Source organism: Taudactylus pleione, unplaced genomic scaffold (assembly GCF_031769625.1).
Source record: "Taudactylus pleione unplaced genomic scaffold, aTauple2 ptg000179l, whole genome shotgun sequence".
Taxonomy (NCBI): domain Eukaryota; kingdom Metazoa; phylum Chordata; class Amphibia; order Anura; family Myobatrachidae; genus Taudactylus; species Taudactylus pleione.
The window spans coordinates 25,701,586-25,725,115 of NW_028284581.1; the positions used below are offsets into that span (position 1 = coordinate 25,701,586).

Sequence of the window (23,530 nt, forward strand, 5' to 3'; positions counted from 1 at the left end):
TGATAGGGCAAAAGAAAAAACAGCTTTTGGCTCTGATAGAGCCAAAAGCACTCCAGGGCTTGCGGCAGCGAGACCCTACCACAAGGGTCTCGTCGCAAGCCCGATGGTCGCGATGGTCTTGACCATCGCGACCATCTTCCTGGCCGTTCGCTATAGCTGTGGGTGGTCACCCACAGCTATGCGAGCGGCCTGGAGGCCGCTCCAAACAGTAAGAGGGACGGCCCTGATTCAGAGCAAGTGCTCTGTCAGAGCGTCCGGCTCTGAATTAGGGCCTCTGTCTGCAGGAGATCGGATGAAGATTGGACAGCATATCGTATGCATATCGTGTTCAGAGCTGCCGGGGAGAGTTTCAAGGGAAATTGGACACATCGTCGGATCGGGAGTACATCGGTATGTGTGTGGGCTTTACTGTGAATATCTGTTGAAAATAGACAAGCTGCAGCCAATATATGTAATTTGTTTATTCTGCAACAATGTAAAATTTCTATTTTCTTCGAATCCATGTTTCATTTTGTTTTTAGACATCAACTGATCATCACTCCAGCATGTGCAATTCATTGAATCATTGCTGTGTAACTTTATTATATTAACATTGAGTAAAATGGGGCAAAATGAAAGCTGATGCAATGTACCATACATTTTATATCAGTAACCGGAAATTTCACAATGCACCATCATAGACAAAAACATGGACACCTACAAAGAAAAATCAATTTTTCAAAGAAACATAGCCACAAAACAAATGTATTGACGATTATGAAATCTATCTATAAACATTATATACAAATAATTATGTAGTGATGGGCACATTTTGTTTACATTACTGGTATTTTCTCCTTTTACATGTGCCTGTTATGCCTTTCCTTGATGTTTTTCAGACACCTGTTCCCATATGTTTTGTGAATGGAAAACTAGTCATTGATGGAGAGATATACAGTTTATTTTTGGGAAGCATTCAATTTTGAATTCCACCTGCAGAGTCACTGTTACAATATTGTCATCAAATCTCATAAACCTGGGATTCTTGGGCTTACACCTAACTATTGACTATTATTTCTAATTTCATACATTTAATTTTCTGGACAAATGTAAAATACCTTTTTTTTAATTTGTTTTATTGCACAAACATTTTATATTTTGAAACATGTATAGAACGCCTAATAATAGCTGCATTAGCATGTTATAAAGAAATGTTTTGGAACATTTTAATGACGAATAGAAGTTATTTATTTCAACAGCTTTAAATTGTATGTTACTATTGCTAAAACTCAGAAAGAATAAAACAATAAACTTGATATAACTACAGAAGGTTTTACTTAGTGCAATCAAGCAAATATTTTTCAATAACATCACATATCTAAAATAAACTTAGATAAAAATGTACCTTATATGCTAGTTAAATGTGGTAAATTATATAACTAGCCACAAATCTGAATACAAAAAACCCAAGAAAATACAATTAGCTAAATTGCTTATGATTCCTGTATAAATTGCATGATTTTTGCTACCAGTTGTTCTTTTTTGTCTCTGGTCTTAGTAGAAATTCCATGCTGTTTGAGCCAGTTCTGCAGAGTAGCATTTCTCAGTGTAATTAACTTCAAAAAGAAAATGCAACAGTAATGTTAGTTATATCTTTGATAATTCACACTGCTCTTTTATTTGCCAAACAAACCCACTTCACTTTACTAATATTTACTTGTCTTCTAACATCTGATAACTCTATTCACTGTATTCAACTCATTTCTATGCCCACTTCCCCCATCTCCTACTTTATCACTCACATTTCATGACATTGCCACCTAATTGAAAAACAAAACACCAAACTCAGGGCCTGATTCAGAGCCGGACGCAATTAGCGCTCGCTCGTCCTGAAAATAGGGGTGGCTATTCAAATGAACCGTTCGCTGTTTGTGGTCTGTTCACGCCTCTAGGTCTGAACGAGCGAACAAAACTTGCGGTCGTTTTTTAGGAAACTACGCCCCCTGGCCGCTCGCATCCTACGTCATGTCCGCTATTTATTAGATTAATCGAGTACATCGACCAGGGTCTGAACTGCTCGCTATTCTTGTGGTTGGTTTTTGCTACCACAATTTTGCGAGCAGTTCTGGCTATTAAATAACCCAGTGACGTGCTCAATGACGCTGCTGTTTTAATTATGCACACCCATAAAACGCCCGTTTTGACCTTTAAGCACCAGCAGCAATAACATTGACTATATAGTGACTTTTAATAGATTATAGCACCATTACTGGAATGAATATAATACCATTCGTTAATAAATTACATGATTTTTAGACACATATGAGTGTAACGGCATTATCATTAGCTTCATCATCAGCCATACATACCTGCACACAGCCTCAGATGTACACCCATTAGGAGAGGAATCGGTAACCAGGAGGACCAGCAGAAGTTGTTTGGGTAAGTACCATCCAACTTACCTTTATCTGCACCACCAGTGTCCGCACAATCCTGATACTGCACTCATTATTTTGAGGTACTCAAGGGAAAATAGAGGCAAGAAGAGGTAACGTATGGGAGCAAGCGTGTAAAAGTGAAAATCACCACAATTACAGCATCATTGAACACACTGCCCACAGTTATTGCCAAGCTGTCACACCACACCATCATAACGCAACTTGCTACAGACTAATGCTATTCTGGCATCAACGAACACACTGCCCACAGTTGTTGCAAAGCGGACATATTAGACTATCAGAACGTAACTTTCTATAAACTGATGATTCCAAATAACATTTATATATCGAATATTCTGCCTACAGTTATTGCCGACCAGTAGGACAAGAAGTTTAGAGTCACCACTTTCTTTACACATTTATATCAAGGGATACAGCCAACACACATAATTTAGCACATGTCCATACTATATGCTAGATCACTGAGCGCTTGCCATTACCCAAATTTGACCTTTAAGCACGCCTGCGATCGGATCTCCACTCCCCGTTTTCAAGCACCTTCCCCTGTTACCACCCACATACGCCTCATTCTGTCACTCAAATTATCAGGCATTCGCTATTTTGCGAGCACATGAATTTCGGCCGCACTGACTGGTTCGCGCATGCGTATAACGAACCGTACGCATGCGCAGTTGGGCAAACATCGCTCGGAGCGAACGAGCGGCCGCTTACGAGTGGCTCTGAATCAGGCCCTCAATTAGCTTTTGTGACACAGTACCATACTTTCATGGTTCACTTCTTACTTACCCATCTGCTCCTAAAGTATCTCTAAAGGTGCGTACACACATAACGGTTTTTTGAACGTTTTAACTATAACAACATTGTTATCGTTAAATTGTTTGTAAAATCGTTCATCTTTTTAAGCTTTTTATTCGTTCATGCGCATTTACGTTTGTAGTTTGTAGTTCATCGTCCATTCAGACTGTCCAACAAAAGATTTTTGTTCAGAAAATCGTTCATGTTGTGCAGAGTGAATGATAAACGATGAACGATTTCCATTCACTGTATGCATGATTAAAAAATTGTTCATCGTTTTTGAAAATCGTTCATTAGTTTAGTAACCAACGATTTTCGTTCAGTTTTTCAAGGGAAAATCTGAACGAAAATCGTTCACTAAAATCGTTGGTTACTAACATTGTTGTGTGTGTATGCACCTTAATGAATTCTTCTCATTAACTTTTGGAATCCCACAAAACTTTTTTCTTGGTCCTCTGCTTTTCTCAGTGTACACGTCTTGGTGAATTAATTCACTAATTTGCTCTCCAGTATAAGTTTATGCTGATGACACCCAAAATTACATTTAGATGGGAAACACACATGGGGAGGCTTTTCAATTGCCCTGTCGCACCCTATTGCCCGTAACTTTAGACAGGGCGATATTCAATTATTGTTCTGGCACTAGGCGCCCATTACTTTTTCACTCTGGCCGCATCCGAATAGACCAGGGTTAGCTGTATAAATCGGTTAAACCCTTCTAAACTATTGGACGTGACAAGAAAAATGTTTGAAAAGCCAGGATTTTTGCACATTTCTGCTTGGCATTTTACAAGGGGGAAAGCAGAAATAATGGGCGCCCGTGGTATTCGCGCCTGAACAGAGCAACATTTGAATTGCTCCATTGAATCTAAGGTGATAAAATTATGGTAAGCCCAGGGACATCACCAAGTTGTTAATCTCCAAGATAGGTCCTTGTCTGCAGCAGTCCCTCCTATCACCATCATGTTTCAATCCATAAAGGAACTTTGGAAAATGCATTGAAATAGCATTAGTTCATTCTTCAAAATTATCCTGTCACTGGATCATCAATCCAATCCAAACTGGTATCCCAGCCAGAATGGGTCAGATGAACAAAGTAACTTTTATTGACTTTTGAATTCACAATATGGACCTTGATGTTTAAAATGTTTAGTTATCATGTATTCTAAAGGTTAAACCTAGGCTACTTTGATTAATCTGACTTAATATAAAAACTGGGCTGTTTGAACACTCCCCCATACTTTGACAAAGATCCTTTACAGATTAAAATGCGATGGTGGGTGGAGTGCCTAACGCAGAGAAAGGCCTACATTGGAGTTTGGGATTAACACCTTAGTGATGTGCCCTTGTTTACCATTATTTTATCACCTTGGAATCTATGTGATTTTCCCATCTACATCTGGTAGGAGTCTGTGTCATACATTTTAGGATTTTATTTAAGTGCAGTTGTGATCATTCGTGTTGTTGGAATATTAAAACGATTTTACACTATCGTGTATCCTTCTCTGCTTTTAGATCCTTGAATCCTGGAGGGCCAATCTGATGAGAGGCCTTGAAGTACATGCAATTTTCCAAATTTCACTGTTAAACTGATATGCTTATTTGGTTCCAGCATACTTTTTGTGAGTGCAATACCTAAAGGGTGACCCCAATGGACATTAGGATGGTGGTGGATTCATGCTGATGAATAATTTCCTTATGCTTGCATGCTCATAATATTGGCACCAAGCTGATTCCATGCTGTATCACACTATTATGATTTCTCTTGTGGGAAGAAGCATGGCAGTTATTTTTATTATTAACTGGGTGTGTTACTTTGCTGATTGAATGGTTTGATCTGATACATATTCTTGGGCCAAATTTTTCTTAAAATCCACCCCTGTTTACAGTCTTCCATAGTGAAGGGAGCAGCTCTGGGTCTAATGCAGAGTTAATGTTAGTCCGTTTTAAGGGTGTATCTTGTGTCTTTTTTTCTCTGTGCATGCTTAGGAGCCAAGCCTACGCAACTACAGGTGATGGCAAGTTGTACGCAAACTGTATGCATCTGACTGAAGGGACATAACTGAGTTGTAATGGGGCGCTCTCATATAGAATAAATGCAGAGAGGGCCTGTTTATGGAATTGTGGCAGTGTACTGATGTGCATTAGCGTAAACATGTTTTCAGAAAAATCTTTTATACTTAGTATAGGGTTTGTGCAAGTTAGCACTGATAATGATGATACCTTTGAAACTAAGCATACTGTATGGATAGGGGCAGAGATGCATATAACTGCATATGACTAAATACATGGTCTATAGACAATTAGCTTGCTCTGTACATTAGATGCATTGATATGGTGTGTTTTTTATTTCTTCAAATTAATAGGCTAAACATCTGGACTGATCAGTGAAAACAGCAGTAAAGATATGTAATGCAGTGTTATTGCGAATTATAATATACTTTAATCTTCTGCCACTCCAGGTGAATATACAATGAAATGGGTAAATGATGAGCTACAAAACTGTAACCATGAAAATTTCAATTGTGGAGAAACCAAATGCTGACAAAATATGCAAGTATGATCAAGTCTGATTGCAAATAATAGCTAAAAGTCATGTACATGTCCTGTTTCAGTCTGGGGGATGATGTAGTGTATATGGAGTAGCATTACATGGGATACGAGGGAGATCGGTCTGTCAGATATGGTGATTATAATCATGTATCTTTCCTTTTTCTGGGGGAGGGCTGGTGTATGGGGTGACATCACATGGGGGTGTGATTCATTTACAGGGCATAAGTGGGCTCTGGTATATAAAGGGCATTGTGTAAAGCCAGTTACACATTATATAATATATCGTTCTGCAGCTGATCAGGACAATATATCATATGGTCGTTCATTGCATTGTCCCACCTGCTGTTCTGCAGGCCCGGCAACAGGGGTGCCAAGGGGTACAACTATACCGGGCCCCGTGGTCCTAGGGGGGCCCTGGACTGTAACCGCTGCTTGCGCTGCTGCTGCAGTGATCAGCAGGGTGCAGGCATGTATGAGGCCCCTGCTGATCACTGCAGCAGCAACGCAGGCAGCGGTTCCGGGACGGTCCGTCCGTCGGGGAGCAGCTGTATTGCACTGGCAGTGGGTGGTGCAATAAAGTTTTTTTGTTTGTTGCAGCGCATGTGATGTCATGATGTCACATGCGCCACATCATGGAATGACACCCAAGCAGAGGAGCCACAGCAGCCTGCAGGCAGACATAGAATAAGGTAAGTGTGGGGCTTGAAGGGACACTGTGAGGGCTCAGAGGTTACCCAGAGAAACCACATATAGGTAAGGCAGACTCTCAAGCAACTGGCCTCAGGGTTGTCTTAACAGCAGTGTGGGCCCTGAGCAAAGCAGTGCACTGGGACCCCTACCCACCCATTCACGGGAAAAAATGTAAATGGTCAATAAAATTAAACCCTCCTGCATGCCCATCAGACCTCCCACACATGCAGAGAGACTCTGTCTGACTGGTCTGAAGCCGGTGGATGAAGTAAAACTGGGACTGAGGTGAGTACTTGTCACCGGGATGAGGTGGGGGGGGCGGGAGGTTAGATCAGAATACAGTGCACTGGCAGCCGGCTTATAAAAATATCACAAATTTACCAACTGGCCGCAGCTGCAGGGGGACGGGTTGGTGGGCCCTTACAAGCTTCAGGTCCTTGGGCAACTGCCCAACAGGCCCAATGGAAGAGATGGCCTGACTGGCCTGTACCTGCCAGGGACCCGGGGATGGAGGGCTCCATGATTCCTGTTAGTTGCCCTGCTGTTCTGCACAGCAGATGAGACGATGCAATGAGTAACCTGGTGCTGTCACATGCGACATGTAATGACACATCGTACACCAGACTGTGCTGTGTGTACAATGCATGTGATGTATCGTTACATCGAAAGGCACCTTTGCATTATGTAGTGTGTACCCAGCTAAAGATTGATGATACATATGAGGGTATTTGCGCCAAGTTTTATTCTGTGTGTGTGTATGTATGTGGGGGCGATCTCAGTGGTGGACTTATGCAATAAAGCCATAACATAGATGACCAGTTTTTTTTAATGGGATGAGGATGAACACTCTGCATCAGTTTGTTGCACAACTTAACTCTAATAATTTTAATTTAACCTTTACTAGTAACAACCAAAAGGCCAGTATTTCCTTCCTTGAGATCATCTTGATATTCAAGGCAGATAAGACCAAGACTTATAGGAAGGAGGTGGGCTCATATAATTTTTTACACTTTGACAATTTGCATCACACGCCCTAGGACCATAACATACCATGTGGTCAGCTTAGACGCATTTGTTGGAATTGCTCTAAAAAACACACTTTTCAGGATCAAGCCCGGACCCTTTTAGATGCATTTATAGAACGACACTACACGATTCAAGATCGTTAGACAGAGATCAACTATTAGTCCCAAAACAGTTGAAACATCTATCAACAGATGAAGGTATCAATTATATAACCAACTAGTGGCGGCTCCAGAGGTGGGGCTGCAGCACAGCTCAAAATTCAAATAGGAGAGTCACACCAACTGCCATTTCAAACGCTGCCAAACATTGCTGGCTGGGACTCACTGGCAGTTGGTGTGACTCCCCTATTTGAATTTTGAACTGTGCTGCAGCCCCACCTCTGGAGCCACCACTGTAACCAACTGTACTAGAAGTAGTAACAAACATAAAATTAAGAGTTCTCTAGACTGTCCCCAATTAATCTCCACAATCAACAGCTCCTCACTTAAAATCTAAATAATTATTGCTATCAAATTTATAAACCTACTAACTGATCCTACTGTTAAGCAACATCTCTTCTTCCCCATTGGTGATTTTCAAACAAATCAGAGTCTGAAGAACTCCAAGTTTTTTCAGGGAAAAAAACGCTACTAGGAATAATGGTGGATTGGTTACATCTGTACGACTATCCTCTAAACTGAAGGGCTGTTTCAAATACGGGTGTGTCTCACCTATCACATGTACTCTAATTCTCAATACAGGGGAATGCTGTTCAATAAAGAGATTCAGCAATTGTAATTCATCTTATGTGGTGTGCTTGAATAATAAAACGGAAATGGGGAGCCCACCGAATACTGTCCTCTACGGAAGTACTTCCTGAATGCCAGTTCAGCCGTCACATTTCCAAAGAAATGCATTGGCTAAACGTTCATTGGTTGAGAGATGCGAGCCTCCGCCTCTCAGCCAATGAGCAGTTCCCCCATAGACTTTAATGGTGAGAACTGCAGAGTTATTAAAGTGCATTCCCACCACTGAAGTTTTTTAATTTTTCCAAGACTGTGGATGCCTACATGGAATGAAGAGGACCAAGCATTGGGAGAGTATATATATTTTTTACAGGTACGATCGTGGATTCTCCTGGACAAGAGAACAGACCGGTGCAAGGGACAATGTAAGTATGTAGTGTGAGCGATTTGATGAGTGTATGTGTAATAAAATATTACAACCTACCGTATGTGTGTCTTGTCATTTTTTAAATATTTCTTTTGCAGAGAGACTAGAGGTATCAGAGGGCCCTTAATGCCCCGCATGCTAATACTTGTGGTTCTCCAAATACCTGCATTCGGGGGAGGCTTGCTGGGACCTCTAGTCCTCCTGTAAAAGACAATGTTAGTTTATTTCTATTTAATACACAATCAACCCTGCATCCTCCGGACAGGGATGAGGGTCCTCATCTCCCCAGGAATCCCTGGCCTGGGCATACTAGTGTGAGGTGGTTAAAGCTTTGACCGGGGGACCCCATGAAGCAAGTACCCCAGTTGCAGCATTACACGCCTGCTAGTAAGAGCTTGGTGCTGCTTGTCGATTATACGGGGAACCCCTACTCATTTTGTTCCCCATATTTCCACAACCAGGAGCAGCTCACAGAGCTTGGTGTTGATGAAAATATGGGGGACCCTTCCGTCTTTTTTACCCGCATATCTGCACAACCACACAGCCGGTGCTGGATGTGCTTTTGGGAAGGGGGGGACCTCACCTAATTTTTTTATTTTATATTAACAATTTAATTCCTTTTTACACACAGCAATTTACACAGATCTTCCTGATCTATATAGGCGTCTGCTATACACGCTGCTACTAAGGCTAAACTCGTTAGCCTGATGCAGGTCTATTATTTTACGATTTTATTTTTACAAGCTTCGTGTGAGTTTACAACTCGCACCCTATTACATTGTGTGAGTTTAAGACTCGCACCCTATTACATTGTGTGAGTTGTATGTTTTAAATAGGAAAACATGTGGATGTGATTTTGGGCTATGCGAGTAGTGGAAATGCGAGTTTGCATATATTTATATTTGGGCAGATAAGTGTATTTCAAATAGACACAGCCTTTAGTCTATTTATGGTTACAACCTGCATCAATTATTGTTTTTTTTTTAAATTGTATACATTTATTGTGTGTATATTTATAGAATAGTAATACAATACATTATGTTTTAATTATTACAGTATTTATCTGACTCTTTATATTTATTTTTCATTGAGAAGGTTTGCATTGTCTGCTTTTTTAGTTGCTTCTTTTTAAGGAACTTGCTCTGGCATATAAAGGAGCATGTGGTGGAGGGGTGGCATGAGGGGGCTCTGGCATTATCAGGGGGCATGTGGAAAAGGGCTGGCATATAAAGTACATGGGGTGTTTGGTATATAAGGTGCGAGAGGGGTCTCTGGCATTTAAGAGGCATGTGAAAGGGTCTGATAATGCATTTGGGAGCTGTGCTGGCATTTAAAGGGGCATGTGGAGCAGATGGCACATAAAGGGGCATGCAATAAATCCATTTTCCTGTCTTTGTTAGAGTGGTAAGAAAATGGCCTGAAATCTGACAAAATGCTTGTAATCCTACTGTTGTTTTGACCACACCCCCTATCTGAGAATCTGAAAATAAATAGGTGGTAGTCGTAAACATAGGCTCCTATAAATTATACATCTAGTATGCTGCTTAATACTGCACTACTTAAAGTCTGTTAATTACACTGAACATACTGTACCTGGTTATTTCTTGCATGACTTTCTACATCCACTTCTTTAAGGTTTTGATTTATTCTACATTTTTTAGGATTTAATTCCAAATCTTTTTCCTGTGTATCAAGTAACTATATTGTAAAAGTACTGTAAGAACGAAGCATATTTGAAAGGTACACTAAAGATGTAAACCATGAAGACAAAATACATTGTTCAAAGTTAACTTGACAACACTTCAGTTTTATTTAAAAGTGAAGTCATAACTTTTCCACTTCATTACAAACAGTTGCAATTCTGAGTTTATTTGACATTTTTGGCTCTTAATCTGTGTCTCAACCAATGCTTAAAGGTGATGTTTTAAGTTATAGTGCTGACACCATTAAAATGCTGGAACATTTCAACCATGTCTGCATTGTGGCTACAGCATTCTGCTGTCCACATATTTTTGTGTCAACATATTGATAGTCAACAAAATGAATGTATCCCATATATGTACAGTATATCTGTTTTACCAAGGAATCTCATGGAAATAATCTTTCTTAGACCATAACACTTGTCACCTGGCCAGCGTGGTGGCCATATTTAGAAAGACATGTCATGTATTTTATTTATGTTTGTGAAGTATGTGCCCCCAAAATTAACCCTAAAAATTATCCTATATGTGTATTTGTGTGATTACAGATATCCAAGAGTCACACCATTCTATGGATTTTCCTTGTTAATCTACTTCCATTGAAGGGCTTCAAAACCATTTGGATCATTGTAGATCAGTTTAGTAAAACTGTCCCATTTCATGCCCTTGTCTAGCCTGCACTCTGCAAAAAAGACATAATTTAAAAGAGAAGACTCCCCTCTTTGAAACAAGGATAATCTGTAGGTGCCATTATGATGGAGATAAAACATTATTAATGCTCATTTGTAAGTTGTGCATGATTATCCTGAAAGAGACCGGTCCAATATGATATATTAAAGGGCACCCCTTCTCAAGTACAAGTGACATCAACTGTAAGGGGATAACTTTTATGAATTGTTCCTCCCATTATATATAGAAACGAGGCTCTCCCAGCTTGTCTCCACAATCTGCTGGGCTCTACAGGTTTGCAGTCATGTGAACACTAACCTCTCAAGAGGAGGGCAAGTTTGAATTACTGTGCATAAAAAAAAATCAGTTTCTGGCAAAAAATAGTTGTCAAAGTATTAGAACTAATTCCTAGGGTGTGATTCAGAGGTATACGTAGATGCGGTCACATTTTTAAGCTAATACAGCAACAGAGTCTGAACTTACTGAAATGCCTACTTTAGATGCACTTTGAAGCTTGCACCAGTTTTATATCAAGTTCAATTTCTTTGTTTTAACATGGCATCCCATGTCAGCACTACTGTGTCTTTAAATAGAGTTGCTGTCAGAAACATGCCCGCGTCTGCCTAAACACTCCAATTACCTCCCAGGTACACCCACAGAAATCCTTGGCTCTAGGGATGCATACGCTGTGCAACTGGAATGCAGGCACAGTACTTCCAACATTGGCAACTGCGTCAATATCGGCATTACATGCAGTAAGCGTGCACCTCTGAAAAAGGCCCCAAGTCTCAAGCAGTCCTGTTTACTTTTCTCCTGATTTTAGTGTATGACCTGGCTTGTTTCTAAACTGCTCCTTGTGTTATGTGTTGGCTCTGTACATGTTATTGACTTCAGTTTATTGTTTTGATTGTCTCATTTTTGTTCCCTTTGATTTTGACGTGTTCCTCAAATGTACCAGACCTATTTTCATGAATCCTCTCCAGTCTACCACTTTAAAAAGCAACTCAGAGGGACATAACCTGCATAATGGGTGCAACAAAGCCAAAACTTCTCTTGTTAATACCACTAATATTTTAGACTGTGCCTCTGTTATTGGTAGTGCAAATCTAAGCTTGTAGAACAAATCCTCATATACTATATGGGCAAAAATTATGACAGAATACTCTGGCCATATCAATGGATTCAGTTGGCTATATGTCTCTTGTATTCAACCCCAGCTGCAGCTGCTCCTTTCATTACAACAAGTGGGTCTACACAAGTCATAATTCCCACACTAGTAAATTGTTATGGAACTGTAATTGGGGTTTTCTGAACCAATGTTTAACTTGAGCTCCAACCATCTGACTTGTCTTCAGAAAAAGCCAAATTGGTTTATGTAATCTCCTGTTTAGCTGGCCAAGCACTGACAAGGGCATCTATTTTATGGGAAAATTAATATACCTTAATATATCTGTAATGCCTTCCTTCCTAGGCTCTTTGTAAACAAATGGCAACGTGATAGCTTAACAATTGTAACATTGGTTTAGTCCTCCTACATTTAGTAACAAAGTAACAAAATTAACTAGTCAACTACAGAGGAATTAATGAACAGACTGCAATACAAAACAGTCTATACAGTGCAGCATATTACTGCTGATTAAGAATATTGATATCCTGTGTAACACAGGAAATATATATGTACTGTACAGGAAGCAAATATTATTCTGGTCTTCCAATAATATTGTTTAAGTGGATGGAACATAGCACTGTTTTTTAAATTCACAATCTAATCACTTTTCTCAGAATAAAGTTTTAAAACTAATAAATTTTTGTAAGTCAGTCTATAAAATCTATATTTTTTGCAGAGTTCAACAACTATTTCATTATCTAAGTGTCAAAAATGTACACCTTCATCTTAGATTGTGTATATTATTTTCAGTCACAGCAATGTAGCACTAAATGTAATTACATATTGGGTTGTGTTGACCAATCCCCCCCCTGGAATTTATATATATATATATATATATATATATATATATATACTGTATATATAATCCAGATATACATGATGATTTCAAGCATTATCATGGTCAACTTAACCGGCTAATGTTTTTTTTTTTAATTTGTTTATTATTGAATTAGGTAAAAAACATCTATTTATAACTTATCCAACACAATTTTATTTTATTTTTTTAAAGATTGGACCATCGCAGCATTTCCCCAGCAGTTACTCCTTTGAGCAGCTGGCAAATATACACTGGGGGGTTGAGTGCTCCTAGATTTACATTTCCCCAGCGGCTACTTATCTCTGCAGCCACCGAGGGGAGGTCCTTCCATGCTGCCAGATCAGCAGTGATTGGCAGTACGGCAGACACTGATGTAAGGTGCAGAGGGGCCAAGAGGTCCCTCTGCTATTGGCGGCTGCTGGAAGATTGTCTTCCGGCTCCTGCTCAGTGTGCATTTATGACTGGTCTCATTGTTCGTGACCATGTCAAGAAACGCACAGCCTAGCGTGGTTGCAAATGATGCAATCACGCCAGGCAAGTGTGTAAGAGCATGGATCTGAAAACGATTAAAGGCCTACAGTATTGTAAGAATGGAATGTGCTGTGACCAGTGCTGTGAGTGTGGTCAGTGCCAGGTAGAAGTGTACATCTCTGTACTGTCAGATCAACAATGTCTCCCTAATACATACAATTTGAAAATTGCATAAATGTGAGGAACTTAGAATTACATTTTCTTTATTTATGGCCAACCATGTTGTCAGCTGGATGGCTGGTCATCAACAAGCTGTTGTGATGATGAGCCTATTTTTATATTTATATGGCTACTTAGTACCCCTACACCATGTGAATCTGGGTGTTTGATTGCATTTTATGTGCTGACCAGGACCAATATAGTAGTAGCTTTTATGATTGCTTTTGGATTGGAATATAGCTGATCACATGATAATTTATTTGTTGATGACTGCCTACTCACCCATGTCACATTACCAGTTTCTTTTTTTTGTCATTTTGAGTGTAAATTGGAGCCAGTGAAGGTGAAATAAAATATTATTTTGTGAATCAATAGACTACAAATATGATATACAGTTATTACAAAAGTGAATAGCTCACCCTTACCTGTATAATTCCATCAGTAACTAAGCATGCTGCAATTCTTGTGAGGGATTTATCATCACGTTCAGTATGATTATAATGTGACTTTCGTTTAAGTGAAGCACAGACTGGTATCTCCTTTGCATAGTTTAATCCATTGACATTTTTTGGGAATTGAGAAAGTTCAGCTCTCTTTGAGTTTGATGCAGGCTTGTGCTTCCCTTGAGCCTGACACAGAGAAAAAGCAAATTGTTTTTTCACAATAACAGATGAACACGGCAATTGTGTAGTATCAATAGCTTTGCTGAATGGTTCTGTATTATTTTTCACATTTGTGAGTTTGTTTAACAAATGGCTTGTTGCTGTTTTTCCCTTATCTTCCAAAATCTGACTAAACAAAGGTCTAGTAGATTTAAATTGACAATTTAGAAAGTTCACTGACAGATTATGCTTCATTTTAAAGTCCGATTTATTACATTTTTTGAGAGTCTGTGGAATGACCACATTTGTATTTCCTGTAGCAAGTGTCAAATTATTTTGGTTAACTTTTGAAACTTTTCTGTGAAACACTGGCACATATCTTTCTACTTTTTCTACATGAGACAAAGATGGGGAGGAACACCAAGATCCGATTGGTTCTGTTGAATGCAAATTTCCAAGTGCCAGTTCCCATGGTTGTTCTTTCATATGCATCATCTTCTGGTGTGTTTCTGTACTGTTCTTTGAGTGGCTTGAATCCTGGTAACCAGATTTGAAGTGTAGTTCTGTTGTCAGGTTAACAAAGTTTGGGTTATTGACCTAGGGATACACAATTCTTTATTTTATGTCAAGGTTTAACTTAACTTGATACATTTAAGACACTGTCATTATTTGTGCCTACTACAGTGTTATGAATAATACCATACCCTGTATTTCACCTATAACAGCCACCTTTCCCTTAAATGTTTATGCCTATCCATACTTCGATGCCACCAAAACTTCAGCTTGGGTAATAAGAATTTATCTTAGACTAGTTAGTAGCCCGTCAAAATGTCTAGCCTGCAAAAAGTGCAGTTTGAGCGCTCAAACGGGTCATTTTTCTGTCATTTCTAATCACCAGCTCAAGGGGCTTTGAGTAAAAATGTCAGTGTCGTCAGTTGTGCACGCACCAACGGAGCATTAATTGAATTGCTCCATCGGGCGCCATCTAAAGGCTGCCGACGCACAACACACTTGTGTTTGCTATTTATATTATTATTATCTTTTATTTATATGTTCTGCAGCACCTTACATAGTACATACAACTAGTAAGTGAACAAGAAACAAGTAACTTACAGTACATCACAGTGCAGGACAAGGACACGACTTATAAATATATATATGGCTGGTATTATTGTTATATTTACTCCAATATACTAATCAAAACTGAATGTAATTAAGTATTAACTGAATGTAATAATTAGGTGATAATATAAAGAAAATGGTACTAGACCAGAACTGAATGATGGTCCTACAGTAATGCAACATAGGTCAGTAAAATGTATTAATATCTTATCCACAGTAATAGCTCTTAATGGTGAGAACCACCAGCAAGTGATTACGCAACAGCAAATATTAAAAAAAACCTGAATGTATGTGTACCTCGCACATAATCATTTCATACAATTTATTAAAAATTACCTTTGACCTGATATACTGTGGTGGCATAAAAAAATTATATAAATATTGCACAAAAGTCATAGCGGCATATCCAATTAGGTGTGCAATTTTTGCAGTAAAAATTACCATAGCCATCGCAACCATTTTTTAATTAACGCACTCTCGACTTTCGTGCTGCCCAATTGAAAAAAAATAGAATTTTAACTGCAAATACCAGCGGGAAATTTTAAGAAAAAAAGTCTGTACTCGAACAAAATAAAAACATATTATGGAACATAAAAAAATGTTTATTATTGTCCCAAAAAAAATATTTTGGATATTAAAAAATGCTGCAAATGTCTGATTTGTAGATTAAAAAAAAAAATGTATAAAAAGAAAACATTTTTTAAAAACCAGCAAACACAACATAAATTGCAAATAAAAAAAATGATTTGGAAGTAATTTGAGGTCGATTTACAAAAAAAAAAAAAGATAAGGAATAATTTTTCTAGCTGGATTAATATGCAATATGTACAGTAGCACTAAACCACAGGTATCAACTTTATATTTCCTTATAGATCGTAAAGGAGCCTATCCATTATGCGACCTGAAAAACTGAACGTCTAACGTTCAGTCCTTCAGGTCGCCGGGTGCGGTGCCCGCACTGAACGGCGTTCTCTGAACGTCATTCAGTGCAGGAGACTGACCTCCCTATCTGCGAACATGTGGAACCTGACGAGCGTCGCCAGGTTGACCAGCATGTTCGGCAGACAGTCAGGGTCAGCAAGGACCCAGCGTGCACGGGCATCGCTGGTCCTTGCTGGCTATCCATTAGACATCTTTCTGAATGATGCGTCCAAAACCTCCTAGTTTTGGTCGGATCATTTAAAAAGTTGTCTAATGGATAGGCCCCTTAAGCTTGTAAGCAGGATATTCTTACCCCTGAAAATAACAAAGAAAAGTGACGCGCTATCAGGAGAGCTGCTGGTGTAGGGGTTGTCACTCCCTAAAAATAGGTATAAAAACAGAGAAAATAACCAGCGCTAAAGTTATATAAAAATGAATATAATACTACTAGATGGATGGTTGTAAATAAAAAATAGATAATTTATTAAGCTAAATAGCATTTAAAAATATATATAACGTATATATTCTTAAAAAGACACATTCAATTAGTGTCTATAGACATACAAACATTCAAAACATAACATATATGAAAAAATTGAGTATGTTAAAAAACCACCAATGACCAGTTCTGGATGAATGGGTACAAATATGTCTCTCTCAAGATATCCCACAATGTCAATGGTTGTGACCCCAAAAGGCAATGGACTCGATAGACAGTTCAGAGTGGTCCCATCAGGGAGTTGGTAAGCTGAGCTGCAGTGATATAAATATGTAGCAACACCACTTTACCAGTTCTTGTTCTTGATTATGATGGCTGTTTGGGAATCCTCTGGCATCCAGCAGAGAAGAAATTGCAGGCTGAAGCACAACAATGAGGAAATGTCCAGGGCTGCAGGGGTGAATCCAAAGTACAATATCCGGGTGGAGATATTGCACCAAATGTTCCAAATAGAGCACAAAGGTCCAGAAAATGTGTGGTGGAGGGTCTCAACGCGTTTCGCTGAGCAATCACCGCTCAGCTACATCAGTAGTATATACATATTATATATATATATATATACACACACACATACAGTCAGGTGCATAAATATTGGGACATTGACAGACTTTTCATATTTTGGCCTCTATTCAGCACCACAATGGCTTTGAAATGAAACAAACAAGATGTTCTTTAACTGCAGACTTTCAGATTTAATTTGAGGGTAATTACATCCAAATCAGGTGAACGGTGTAGGAATTACAACGGTTTCTATATGTGCCTCCCACTTTTTAAGGGGCCAAAAGTAATGGGACAACCTAAACAATCCTAAATCTAACTTTCACTTTTTAATACTTTGTTGCAAATCCTTTGCAGGCAATTACAGTCTGAAGTCTGGAATGCATAGACATCACCAGACGCTGGGTTTCATCCCTGGTGATGCTCTGCCAGGTCTCTACTGCAAATGTCTTCAGTTCCTGCTTGTGCTTGGGGCATTTTCCCATCAGTTTTGTCTTCATCAAGTGAAATGCATGCTCAATCGGATTCAGGTCAGGGGATTGACTTGGCCAATACATAACATTCCACTTTTTAGCCTTAAAAAACTCTTTGGTTGTTTTTGCAGTATGCTTCGGGTCATTGTCCATCTGCAGTGTGAAGCGCCGTTCAATGAGTTCTGAAGCATTTGACTGAATATGAGCATATAATAATGCCCAAAACACTTCAGAATTCATTCTGCTGCTTTTGTCAGCAGTCACATCATCAATAAATACAAGGGAACCAGTTCCATTGGCAGCCATACATGTCCATGCCATGACACTACCACCACCATGCTTCACTGATGAGGTGGTATGTTTTGGATCATGAGCAGTTCCTTTCCTTCTCCATACTCTTCTCTTCCCATCACTCTGGTACAAGTTGATCTTTGTCTCATCTGTCCATAGGATGTTGTTCCAGAACTGTAATGGCTTTTTTAGATGTTGTTTGGCAAACTGTAATCTGGTCTTCCTGTTTTTGTGGCTCACCAATAGTTTACATCTTGTGGTGAACCCTCTATATTCACTCTTGTGAAGTCTTCTCTTGATTGTTGACTTTGACACATATACACCTACCTCCTGGAGAGTGTTCTTGATTTGGCCAACTGTTGTGAAGGGGTTTTTCTTCACCAGGGAAATAATTCTTCTGTCATCCACCACAGTTGTTTTCTGTGGTCTTCCGGGTCTTTTGGTGTTGCTGAGCTCTCCGGTGCATTCTTTCTTTTTAAGAGTGTTCCAAACAGTTGATTTGGCCACACCTAATGTTTTTGCTATATCTTTGATGGGTTTGTTTTGATTTTTCAGCCTAATGATGGCTTGCTTCACTGATAGTGACAGCTCTTTGGATCTCATATTGAGAGTCGACAGCAACTGATTCCAAATGAAAATGTCACACCTAGAATCAACTCCAGACCTTTTACCTGCTTAATTGATAATGAAATAACGAGGGAATAGCCCACACCTGTCCATGAAATAGCTTTTAAGTTGATAGTCCCATTACTTTTGGCCCCTTAAAAAGTGGGATGCACATATAGAAACTGTTGTAATTCCTATACTGTTCACCTGATTTGGATGTAATTACCCTCAAATTAAATCTGAAAGTCTGCAGTTAAAGCACATTTTGTTTGTTTCATTTCAAAGCCATTGTGGTGAATAGAGGCCAAAATCTGAAAATTCTGTCAATTTCCCAATATTTATGCAGTCGGGCTGGTGCATTCTACTTGGAGAAAGTGGAGAAAGTTATACTGAAACATTCACCAATGTTTCAGGATTGCACAGAACCCTTTCTTCAGCGACAGCCTTAAGATTATTGTGCAGAAATATATAAACCCTTGCACTAAAAGATGTTACTTGGTAGCTAGTTTTAAACGGAGTCTACATTATGCTGTCATCCAGCGTAGTATTGTTACATTAAATTACAACACAAAAGAAATATGGAGGGGCAATACAATAGTTTTTTCTACATGTAAAAATATATTATCTGCCAGAGTCCCTTGGGAGTCTTATTTATTCAAAACTATACAAAGAAAAAATTTACATTTATCTATGTGTAATTATGAATAAGTAAACCCTATTTGTTTCATTAAACTGAGTTGGTTAATTTATGGGATAAATACCCTGGCAGAATATTTTTATATATAAAAATAAATTATGTGGCAAACTATTGTATTCCACTTCCATATTACTTTACTGTATTTTTCCTGCTTAATTCAAATCTAAAAGTTCCTTTGCTATGTTCATTCTCACCCACGATCACCCCCCATGATCACAGGAGCAACCTCCCGCGGGTGCCTCTGATCACAATGACGCTGGAACCCCCTTGCAGTGCTTAGTTGTGTGTGTGTATGTATGTATATATATATTGTGATAGAAGCACTGGAAAAGTTTGGAATGGCTTCTATGCATGTCCCAGATTCCTTTCCTATGTATTTTGATACACCCACGAGAAGTCTGTTTGACTAAACAGACTAGAAATGTCGGCTTTGGTGAAAAGCCGGAATGGGTCCTGGGGGTGTGGATGTGAGGAGAGGGAGGGCCCCATCCACAGGCCACTCCAGCTGTTGGGCCTTTCAGTCTGGTAGCAGGCTCATTAGGGCTTGCACTTGGAAATAGCTGATATAAGCTGGGTTTAGTTGTAGCTGAGTGTCTCACACCCGGGAGAGCAGGCCCGCAGGCTAGCTTGATCTGAGACACTGTTTGATACACACTTGTAAGTACTGTGGATGCAGAGCCGGCCCTAGCCAATTTGGTGCCCTAGGCAAAATTTTTACTGGTGCCCCCTAACAGATAATCCCACCACCAATCTTAAGGCAGGTACACACCAGATGATGTCTAGTGTGCCCGGCCTCATCAGCGACTGGCCCAAGTGGGGGAGCCGGCATCGGCAAATGCAATAAAGACTTGCAGATGCCGTTAGCGACAGAGCGATGGCGGAGGCCACGCTGCATTCAGCAGCATGGCCCTCGCTAACGATTTCCCCCGTCGGCCCCTTAAGATAATGCTGATGGGGCGTGGGAGCACACATTGTCAGAGACGTCGCGGGTACAGACTAGACGATGTGCCCAATATGTCACCCATAAGAACTGGATCGGGCGACACATAGTTTCGTGTGTACCCAGTATTAGTGTTTATACGCGGATGCCTAAAAATACCACATTTGTTTATAACTTATTCTGTATTCTTAAAGAAATATGTGCTAAAGTACAAATTTTATATATATATATATATATATATATATATATATACACACACACAAAGTATATACTTTGCATATATATATATATATACACATACAATATATATATATATATATATATATATATATATATGCACTATATATATATATATATATATACATGCATATATATGCACATATATCTATATATACATACATATATCCATACATATCTATTTATATAAGTATATACTGTGCATATATATATACACACAAAGTATATATATATATATATATATATATGCACTATATATATATATACACATGCATATATATGCACATATATCTATATATACATACATATATCCATACATATCTATTTACACATACAGTCAGGTCCATAAATATTGGGACATTGACAGAATTTTCATATTTTGGCCTCTATTCACCACCACAATGGCTTTGAAATGAAACAAACAAGATGTGATTTAACTGCAGACTTTCAGATTTAATTTGAGGGTAATTACATGCAATTCAGGTGAACGGTGTAGGAATTACAACGGTTTCTATATGTGCCTCCCACTTTTTAAGGGGCCAAAAGTAATGGGACATATTAAACAATCCTAAATCTAACTTTCACTTTTTAATACTTTGTTGCAAATCCTTTGCAGGCAATTACAGCCTGAAGTCTGGAACGCATAGACATCACCAGACGCTGGGTTTCATCCCTGGTGATGCTCTGCCAGGCCTCTACTGCAAATTTCTTCAGTTCCTGCTTGTTCTTGGGGCATTTTCCCATCAGTTTTGTCTTCATCAAGTGAAATGCATGCTCAATCGGCTTCAGGTTAGGGGATTGACTTGGCCATTGCAAAACATTCCACTTTTTAGCCTTAAAAAACTCTTTGGTTGATTTTGCAGTATGCTTCGGGTCATCGTCCATCTGCACTGTGAAGCGCCGTCCAATGAGTTCTGAAGCATTTGACTGAATATGAGAATATAATATTGCCCGAAACACTTCAGAATTCATTCTGCTGCTTTTGTCAGCAGTCACATCATCAATAAATACAAGGGAACCAGTTCCATTGGCAGCCATACATGCGCACGCCATGACACTACCACCACCATGCTTCACTGATGAGGTGGTATGTTTTGGATCATGAGCAATTCCTTTCCTTCTCTTCCCATCACTCTGGTACAAGTTGATCTTTGTTTCATCTGTCCATAGGATGTTGTTCCAGAACTGTAATGGCTTTTTTAGATGTTGTTTGGCAAACTCTAATCTGGTCTTCCTGTTTTTGTGGCTCACCAATGGTTTGCATCTTGTGGTGAACCCTCTATATTCACCCTTGTGAAGTCTTCTCTTGATTGTTGACTTTGATACATATACACCTACCTCCTGGAGAGTGTTCTTGATTTGGCCAACTGTTGTGAAGGGGTTTTTCTTCACCAGGGAAATAATTCTTCTGTCATCCACCACAGTTGTTTTCTGTGGTCTTCCGGGTGTTTTGGTGTTGCTGAGCTCTCCGGTGCGTTCTTTCTTTTTAAGAATGTTCCAAACAGTTGATTTGGCCACACCTACTGTTTTTGCTATCTCTCTGATGGGTTTGTTTTGATTTTTCAGCCTAATGATGGCTTGCTTCACTGATAGTGGCAGCTCTTTGGATCTCATATTGAGCGTTGACAGCAACTGATTCCAAATGCAAATGTCACACCTAGAATCAACTCCAGACCCTTTACCTGCTTAATTGATAATGAAATAATGAGGGAATAGCCCACACCTGTCCATGAAATAGCTTTTGAGTTGATAGTCCCATTACATTTGGCCCCTTAAAAAGTGGGAGGCACATATTGAAACTGTTGTAATTCCTACACCGTTCCCCCGATTTGGATGTAATTACCCTTAAATTAAATCTGAAAGTCTGCAGTTTAAGCACATCTTGTTTGTTTCATTTCAAAACCATTGTGGTGGTGAATAGAGGCCAAAATCTGAAAATTCTGTCAATGTCCCAATATTTATGGACCTGACTGTATATATATATATATATATATATACACACATGACCCACGTTGTATCTACTCTATAATCCTACTTTCTCTGTATGGAGCGCACAGGTCCGCACAGCCAATCACAAGTCTGGGGTTCTCGTACAAACAGGTCGGCGCCAGTCTTGATTGTGCCAAATGAATATAACAAATCATAAACCAAAATCCTAGCCCATCTGGGCAATAACTAAACAGTAGGTACCCTCACTACCAGGACGGTAGGGCCTACTGCCCACACCGTCAAGAACAGCACGTGCACAGTACTTACAGGGTGGTGATAACAGTGTCTCTGGACATGCTAGCCTGCATGCTTACTTCCCCAGGTGTCAGACACTCAGCTACAACTGAACACAGCTGTAAGCCCTAAAGAGCCTGCTACCAGGCTGAAAGGCCCAAAACCTGGAGTGGCCTGTTGAAGCTGAATAATTGGCTGAGACAAGTTCAGTTTAAAATTTAATTGCGACGACGCCATCTTGCGACTGGCCGCAAGACGCCATCTTGAAAGTGAGATCGCAAGACGCCATTTTACGAATGGCCACCTAAACGCCATTTTAGATAAACTCACATTTTAGTAAATGTGGCGATGATACTATTAGCACCATGTGATTGCATTTTTCACCATTTCTCATACACACATTAATACGCACAATTGCGCTGTTGACTAGTCGCATATTAGCGAATGCATAGGACTTTGTATGAAACCGCTGTTTTATTAGTTTTATGCGCACGCATCTGCCCCAAGTTAACTAGCGTCCTTATATCAAACCCTGAATACCCACACATTACATATTCACACATAAGATTCAATAAGCTTTAAAGTGTATGATTTAAGTTGGTTCAGTTAGTTTAAATGCTGAGAAATAAAGGTATTTGATAACTAAGGTATTATACATGCTAAACAAGTCGTGTTTGGTCTTGTACTGATGCGTACTCTATTTACAGTATTCCGGTGTTATCG

At 39.3% G+C, this 23,530-nt stretch overlaps 1 protein-coding gene across 1 annotated transcript in view; it reads right to left on the minus strand.

Moving 5' to 3' along the window:
• Positions 1-1,472: 1,472 nt before the first annotated feature.
• Positions 1,473-23,530, minus strand: part of CUNH18orf63 (chromosome unknown C18orf63 homolog) — a 140,628-nt gene continuing 118,570 nt past the window's right edge. Inside the window, exons 11-13 of the mRNA XM_088475978.1 lie at positions 14,124-14,897; positions 10,248-10,352; positions 1,473-1,595 (exon numbers count right to left, since the gene is read on the minus strand). Coding sequence (XP_088332104.1) covers positions 1,473-1,595; positions 10,248-10,352; positions 14,124-14,897 — 1,002 coding nt within the window. The remainder of the gene's footprint in view (positions 1,596-10,247; positions 10,353-14,123; positions 14,898-23,530) is intronic.